We start from the raw sequence: 8,575 nt of genomic DNA, 5'->3' as shown, positions 1-8,575 counted from the left end.
CTGTGTCAGCTTTTTTACGGCTGTCTCATTGAGTTGTCTGACACTCGGTGCTTACCGTGGCGGCGGGATTGCCATCAAGCGCTCCTGCCGCCATGGTGTAAGCATTTCGCATAGCCTCTTTACCAGCACGGCGGCTGTTGTGGGCGGTCCATGTCTCAGGAATTGTGTATGGTTACAATTTTCTAGGTAGTGGACTAGTGTGGCGTTCGGCTCGCCGCAGTGCTTGCAGCACCATTCATCGCGTTCGATTGTTGGGATAATCTGCCATGCACAGTGGTAACCTAGGCGCATTCTGTGAAGAATGACTTCGGTACCTCTGTTGCTTACTTCAGAGAATGCCAGTGGTTCAGAGCCTGTGGCGTCTGAGTACCAGCTGGCCGAGGGGGAGGTTCTCGTTTCCTCTCTGTGGAGCTGCCGTAGGAAGGTACGACCGACCAAGGCACACTTCTCCATAAGTAATTTTCGGCTCGGTTTTATCGTCATGGGATTTGGGGGCATACCCCTGCCAGCGGCGGCTAGTCTGTCAGCAAGCTCGTTCCCTCTGATGCCGATGTGGCTTGGGACCCAATTGATGATAATTCTTCTACCCTGAGCAAGAATTCTCTGTGCCATTGTGAGAATCGTGGTCAGTAGGTAGATGTTGTCTGTGGGTGAGCTGTGCTGAAGACAGTCAATGGCTGCCCTGGAGTCTGTGTGTATGACCACGTGTCCTTCCCTTAGGGACGCGTGGCCTAGGGCTCCCATGATTGCAACTGCCTCTGCCTGTAGCGAGGAGGCGTTGTCTGTTACCCTCATGGATCGCGTGGCATCCCTAGCTGCAAAGCCGGTGCCTGCAGTGTGGCTCAAGGGATCGACCGATCCATCCGTGTAGTATGTTCTACTACCCGGAGGAGTGATGGCTGCAATGACCCTGTGGGCTTCTGCCTTTAGGCTAGGCATGGGGTATAGGCTCTTTTTCATTGACAGGCTCATTATGTTGAACTCTATCAGGCTCAGTGCCCACGGCGGGGCTTCGGCAAAGTCGGGGTGGGGGGAGTCCATGCCCTTAGCAAGAAGCTGTTCTTTGAGCTGATGGCGTATCAACACCCTGGCTGTATGAGACAGCCAGGAGTTGTTTGCAACGAGCTCATTGTCATGTTCGAGGCATCTGACTAATTTTTGTCTTAGGCTTGTGTTCCTGGGAGCCTGGATGACCTTTGACAGGAATTGTGTTGCCGTTAGATCGATTCGTGAGTCCAGGGGGAGAAGGTTTGCCTCCATCAGGAGGTTGAGGACCTTTGTCCGCCTCGGGGCACCCAGAATGATCCTGGCAGCTTCATTTTGGACTGTTTCCAATTTGTCTGTGTGCTTTTTCTTTGCAGCAATTAGAGCGACTGAGGCATAGTCCACAATGGGCCGGACAGCATGTACATAGAATGATCTTAGTACTTTGTGTCTGGCCCCTATGCGTCTCCCAGTCATTGCTCTCATGACAGACAGTCTTGCTTTGGTTCGGTCAACCAGGTACTGGACCTCCTTTTGGAAGGAGAGGGTCCGGTCTATCCTTACCCCAAGGTATAGGTAGTCCTTGACCCATTCTAATTCCACTCCCTGGATTTTCAGTCTTGTGCCTCGAACTCTCTGTCTCAAAGCCATGGCTTTGGATTTGGCAGCAGAGATCTTTAGTCCTGTCCTACAACACTCCTCTGACACGAGGTCCAGACAACGCTGGGCTTTATTCTGGCTGCGTGGTCCAGTGGAGGTGATAGCGAGATCGTCTGCATACGAGATGATCTGGCACCCCACTGGGAGGTTTATGTTGAGGATGCAGGACATTAAAGTGTTGAATAGGGCTGGACTGAGAACCCCACCCTGTGGCGTTCCATTTTCGAGCGGCATGTGCTGCGATAGGTGACCCTGGAATTTGACATTGGCAGTCCTGTTCCTGAAGTAGTCACCTATCCAAGCCAAGAGCTTTCCTCTGATTCCCTTCTGGATCAGGCTTTCCTGAATGGCAAGCGGACTTGCCAGTTCAAAAGCCTTCTCCAGGTCAAGGAATACCACCACAGCTGGGCCCTTGCTGATTGTGCTTAAGAGCATGGCTAAGCTGTGTGCTGTGCCCATGCCCCTTGTGAACCCGTGAAGGTGTTCGTGCGGGGGTCCCGTTTTCCATTGAAGCCGGTTTAGTACCATCCTCTCAGCCGTCTTGGCCAGGCAGCTGAGCAGAGAGATGGGGCGGTACTTCCCCGGCTCCTTTGGTTTTGGGACGGGAACTATGGTAGCCCTCTTCCAACTCTGAGGTAGAGTGGAAGTTTCCCAGGACTTGTTGATGAGTTGCAAGAGTGCACGCTCACCTGCTAGTCCTAGGTGGGAGATAATGGGGTACGAGATCCCATCAGAGCCCGGGGCTGTGTTGGAACTGGTTTTTTAGGCTTTCCTTAGTTCCCTCAGAGAAAAGATAACGTCTGAGTTATCGGGTTCGGCTGCCCTTTCTCTGATCTGAGCGTGTCTGTCTGGCTGTAGACGCTCTTGTCTTGCCCTCATCTCGGCTGGCAGACTGTTGCTGCTCGTTCTCGCAGAGAACTCGTGCGCCAGTCTGTTAGCCTCTGCTTGGGGGTCGTGATGGGTGCACCTCGGGGCTGAGCGGCTGGTAGCTCGCTTGACCCGTTGCCACAGCTCTGAAAGGGTGGTTTGGTGGTTGAAGGACTCACACCATTCCAGCCACTTTTCCTGCCTGACTCTGTTGGCAGTTTCCTTGGCATCCGTGACAGCTTCCCTTAGGAGGGATAGGTTGTCAGGGGTTCTTTGCCTTCGGAATAGTTTTCGGCACATGTTCACCCTGTGGTTGACCTCCCTGATCTCGTCATTGAAGTACCAGGCGTCTTTGTGACTTCTGGACCCAGGCCGAGTTTTGGGTATGGTCTGTGAGGCTGCTTCATTAATGGCGTTTAGCAGGCTGGCTTCGAGCACTTCCACATTTTCGCTTTGTGGGGGATTGTTGCATCTCAGACAGAGGGCCAAGGCGTTTTGAAACGCCTGCCAGTTGGCCTTGTCTGTTTTCCATCTTGGATTCGGTCTTAGGATTTCGGCTGGGCCAGCATCCATGAGGGTAGTTATAGTGCCGTAATGGTCACTTGTGACGGTCTCATCGACACACCAGCCAATCCTCCCCACCAGAGTCGCAGTGGCCAGGGTGAGGTCTAGGACCCCTCCTCTGACATGCGTTGGCTCTTGGGTGTTGAGGAGAGCGATCTCAGGGAATGTCTCTAGCACGTCGGCTATGTGATAGCCGGCCGCATCCGGTGCCCGGCAGGGAGCCAGGATGGGGTGGTGTGCATTGAAGTCTCCCCCTATGATCACTCGGTCGTGTGCAGCAGAAGCACAGACCTGGCTGATGTCTAAGCTTTTACAGCGTGGCCGGCTGTACACATTGTACAGTTTGAGGGGCCCCCCGGCCAGGTGAATCTCGACAGCAAGGGATTCAACATCGTCTCCACAGTGCGATGCATCGGCTATTGCGGAGCAGGGGATTGTTGCTCTCACAAGGGTGATCAAGCCTCTCTTGCCAGGTGTTCGTGGCAGTGTGAAGGCATGGTACCCTGAGAAGCGAACAGTGTCCACTGTTAATGTCTCCTGGAGCATGACAATGTCAATGTTCTATGATCGCACTACTGCTTGGAGAAAAGCGTTCTTTGCAGAGAAGCTATTGATGTTCCACTGTAGGATGCTTAGATGGTGTGTCATGATGTTACTCAGTGATAGTTACATCAGAGACATCGTCGGAGTCTGACAACTCCATTGCAAGGTCCTCGCTGGTTGAGGGCTCCTCGTCTGTTGTCAGGCTATCCTTGGGTCCACTGGGGGGTGGAGAGCCTTTGGTAGCTCTGACTTTGGTTGGTTTGGCTTTTCTCTCAGGCTTTTTCTTGGCTGGCCTTGCTGGCCTTGCCTGGGCAAGGTCAGCGTGATCTGGCTCTGGCTGCACAGATTCAGCCTGTTTTGGCTCTGCCTGTGAAGGCATGGCCTGGTTTGGAGTGGGGAGGGGTGTCTCGTCCTGGGGTGAGGGTGAAGCTGGTTTTTCTCTAGCCAGCTTTCTTCCCTTCAGGGCTGCGACAGTCTGGGTCATTGCCGTCATGGCGACCGAAACTGCCTTCTCGGCCTCCTCACTCGACCTCCCCAGGGCTGTTGCTACTGCTGTGACAACAGCAGTTAACAGGAGAGTCATATCGTCCTCGTCAAAGAGATGATCATCTGTTGGGGAGGTTTTTGTGGTGCTCTTAGAAACTTTTTTCTTTAGTTTCTTTTTCTGCACCTTTGGCATTGTCGGAAACTCCTTTTTGTTGGAGACATCCGGTGTCGGCTGGGGGGCGGCTTCCTTCCTCTTAGGAGGTCGGGGGGCCTTTTCGCTTTTGTTCCTTCCCCAGACATGGGTGCCCGGTGGGGCAGGAACAAAGTCTGATCGGTTTTGAGCAACCTCTTGTCGCCTGAGGGCCGCCTTTTTCCTGACAGAGCAAGTCAGGCTCCAGGCATGATGCTTCTTGGCACAGTTGGGACATTTGGCTGTTGTGTCCCTCTTTTCCTCTTTGTATGCCTTGAGGCATACCTCTGTGTTGTGTGCCTTGCTACAGACACCACATTTAGGCTTGGCTGTACAGTTAGCCTTGTGGTGACCGTATTTCTGGCACTTGAAACACCGAAGTGGTTCTGGCACATACGTTCGAAGGTTGTAGGTGCCCCAGTTACCCAGATCAAGGGTAGTGGTTGGGGCACCTTTCATGGTCACCAGGACTTGCCTGGTTGGGGTCTTCCCCTTCGACATTCGGGAAGCCTGCACGACCTGTGGGTGTGAAGCGATCAGCTCCACATCGTACGAGACTGAGAAGCCAAGTAGCACCATCTTGGTTCTCTTTTCCTCGGGACTTAGTGGGGAAAGACTCACTTTTCTCCCATCAGTTAGCTCCTTCGGTTCCCGGAGGAAATTTAAGGTAGCTTGATCTTTGGGCATTATGATCATGCCCTGATCTCGGGCGACCCGGATCGACAACCGGATTTTCCGTTGCAACTCCAATGCCCTGACCAATTGGTAGGCATTGTCGAAGCCTTCGGGTTTAGCTGGCACTTTGAACTGGGTGAAGCGTTTAGGGGGTCCCGACTCTTCATCAGAGTCGGTATCCGGCCTCGGACGCTTCGGCCCGCCCTTTCGGCTTTCGGGCTTGTTTGTGGAGGCAGGAGCTGATGCGGCTGGTTCAGCCTGCTCTCCCCTCTCAATCGGGGAGGCCGTCTGTGAACTCAGGGGCCTCCCTGGCTTAGCTGCTGGCCTGGAGAGGCCAGCTCGCGAGTCAAGATCTTTGACTATTCGATGGACAGACCCATTGGCTTCGGTCTTGTCCACCTTAGCAGCAAGGGTGACAGTGTCATCCTGTGCTTGGGGCTTTCTTTTGCCACCGGAAGGCACATATGCCTTTATGGTGACTACCGTGGTCTGGGCCTTGCGCGGTTTGTCAACTGTAAGTTCAGTCTGTGGGGGGTGTTTGATTATTTTTTCCATGAATTGGTAAGTGCTTCATCCTCTCACGCCCCCACCCACCACGGAGTCCAACAAGGGGAAGCTGAGTGTCAGAACCAGTGTCTAACAGCAACAGGAGTGATGAGAGGATATACGCAGCCAATAGCCATTGTGACGGCACTCACGGACCATTGTGAGTGCCAATGGCGGCATGACTGCTTGACCCTAGCCTCCCGGGGGAGACCAGCCGATTGACCGTGACCGGGCCGGGATCAGGCCGCCTGTCTTGCTGGAATAGAGGACCAAAGAGGCGTGTTGCTAGCCGCAGGGCGTACTCGTTCACGGCATCGCTCAACCTCCAGGACTCCCGTCTCCACAGCGCACAAGGCTGCCACGCACGGCAAACGCGTGGGTAGGTGTAAACCCCTGGGGAGAGACCAGAGGGGATGCCCTTCCACCTACGAGACATCATTGTTTGGAGCCCTTTTGCTCAGCCCTCTGAGGCAGCCACCCAAAGGTTGCTTCACCGCAGTGAGGGAAGAGGAGTCTTGCACTTTTACCAGGCAGTTCCTTTCATCCCTCTGAAGCAACCACCCAAAGGTTGTTTCACCTCAATGAGGAAGGAAAGGACCTGTGTCTTTTCAAAGTAGTTCCCCCTTCCCTCTAAAACAGCCACCCAAAGGCTGTTTCACCTCAGTGAGGGAAGGGAGGTTTTGCGTTCTTGTCAGGCACTTCTTTTCGTTCCCCTGAAGCAACCACCCAAAGGTTGTTTCACCTCAGTGGGGAAGGAAAGGACCTGTGTCTTTTCAAAGGGATTCCTCCTTCCCTCTGAGACAGTCATCCAAAGGCTGCTTCACCTCAGTGAGGGAAGGGAGGTTTTGCACTTTTGCCAGCTGGTTCCTTTCATCCCTCAGAAGCAACCACCCAAAGGTTGTTTCACCTCAGTGAGGAAGGAAAGGACCTGTGTCTTTTCGAAGTAGTTCACCCTTCCCTCTAAAACAGCCACCCAAAGGCTGTTTCACCTCAGTGAGGGAAGGGAGGTTTTGCGTTCTTGCCAGGCAGTTCCTTACATTCCTCTGAAGCAACCACCCAAAGGTTGTTTCACCTCAGTGAGGAAGGAAAGGACCTGTGTCTTTTCAAAGTGTTTCCCCCTTCCCTCTGAAGCAGCCATCCAAAGGCTGTTTCACCTCAGTGAGGGAAGGGGGGTTTTGTCCTTTTTGTCAGCTGGTTCCTTTCATCCCTCTGAAGCAACCATCCAAAGGTTGTTTCACCTCAGTGAGGGGGGGGCGGTACTCTAAAACCATTCCGGACGTCTAGACGGGAGCGGTCGCCTGTGTGAAGGGCAGGGCCACAAACCGACCGAGAAGCGGGGCGGCACGGGGAATGGTTACCCCGGCGGCCCCCGGCCGGCTGCGTGGCACAAGCCCGCGACCTTTGCCGTGCCCGGCTAGGTTAGGTTAGGTCTAGAATTATGTAAATCCCTGTGTTAGATAGATATCATGTACATGTCCTTTCTGGGTGAAGGAATGCATTAAAAAAAAAATTTCCTCCTTTGCAGAACTGCAAGAGTGCAACCAGAAGCTAGATGATGAACTGAAGAAAGGACGAAGAGATCATGATGACTTACAGAAGGAGATAGTAAAACTTGAGAAAGCCCAGAGTCAGATGAAGAAAGAGGTATGGCTAAGCTTCTTGTGGCTGATTAGGTATAGCCATTAGCTTAAGTCTTCTATATGTTGTGAAAAAAATCCCAGATATTATAGTATGAAAAATATTGGTTTTATGACTCAAGATTGAAATGAGTGTTGTATTTGGTCTAGAACCTAATTCTGGCTTCCTTTTCCAGAATTCAGAGCTGGAGCTAATTATTAGCAGCCATGAGAAGACCTTGACAGAGAAGGAAAGTCAGCTGGAGGAAATGACAAGGAAATTCACAGAGTTGAAACGTATTCAAGACATGATCCACAACATATCTGCTGGAAAACTGGTGTAGAGTTTTCAGAGGGTTTGAATAAAAGATTGATGAAGAGTAGGCTTATATATAGTTTTAAGAAAATTACTTTCCAAACACTCCTACCCCCTAGGCAACAGTGTTTTCAAGTTACTCATTTACACTGCTTATTTAAGCAGTGTAAATGAGTAACTTGAAAACGCTGTTCGTAATACCATTTCTTTTAACCAATGCTTTCATAAAGTATATATTTTTAAATAAGACAGTTTTGTAAGTATTAGATTGCTCTTCCATATCCACATTGATATTCTTGATATTCTGTCCATATTCTTAAAATTAAATGAGTGAAATCCCAGAGCATGTCATTTTTACCTGGAGTCGAAGTGTCCTCGGAATATATCCATTAGCACCTTGGTAAAGAAAATCAATACCAAGTTTAGAAAATACTCCTGGAAACAGCCCTAATTCTCCCACCCAATATTTTCGCACTTGATTCCTTGTATTTCAACGCAATTGACTTCGTTTCGGCTGATAACAGCAATCGTCAAGTAGTAAATTACATTAACTTCTGTTCCCGGTTCTACCATCCATTCTCATATCTGATTTAAGATAACCCCTTCTATGATTAAAACGGTACTACACACTGTTACCCTCATCTGCCTTGGTCATATTAGTCCCACCTGAAGAATATTACGGAAAATGTTTGCTTGAACAGAGTTTAGGAAAGGAGTTCTTTTGTTGCTAAACTAAAGTTTACACCGCACTTTTCAAAACGATGCAACATCTTAAACCCAATAGAAAAAAAATGTTCCTGTGTAAGAGTCACGAGGAATGGTAGCGGGCCGGAAAAATAAAAAAACAAAGGGGGGGGGGGGAGAGCTTGCAGGCTATCACTGGATTTATCTTCATGAAGATATACAAAAATTCTTTACATACGCCTTGATGATTTGCCAGCCAAATAGCGGGATGTTCCCTGGTCAATCATGCCCAGCGGATGTGTATCCCTCCTACAGGAATAAGGCTCGAGAAAGGGCGACCCGCTCCCCACATGAGAGCGAGAGAGTGTCGAGCTATGCCAGATTGTTTGATGTTGGTAGTTGCTGTTCCGATAGATTCATATTCGAGGTAGTCATAATAGTATT

At 50.9% G+C, this 8,575-nt stretch overlaps 1 protein-coding gene across 1 annotated transcript in view; it reads left to right on the top strand.

The window, feature by feature from the left end:
• LOC125039001 (cilia- and flagella-associated protein 58-like) overlaps nt 1–7,782 on the top strand; it is a 13,145-nt gene extending 5,363 nt beyond the window's left edge. Inside the window, exons 4-5 of the mRNA XM_047632720.1 lie at nt 7,041–7,159; nt 7,329–7,782. Of these exons, the coding sequence (XP_047488676.1) occupies nt 7,041–7,159; nt 7,329–7,475 (266 nt within the window). The 3' untranslated portion in view covers nt 7,476–7,782. The remainder of the gene's footprint in view (nt 1–7,040; nt 7,160–7,328) is intronic.
• Nucleotides 7,783–8,575: the final 793 nt, after the last annotated feature.

The sequence above is a fragment of the Penaeus chinensis genome, chromosome 26 (genome assembly GCF_019202785.1).
Source record: "Penaeus chinensis breed Huanghai No. 1 chromosome 26, ASM1920278v2, whole genome shotgun sequence".
In the NCBI taxonomy this organism is placed as follows: Eukaryota; Metazoa; Arthropoda; class Malacostraca; order Decapoda; family Penaeidae; genus Penaeus; species Penaeus chinensis.
This window is presented reverse-complemented; position numbering and strand designations above follow the sequence as displayed.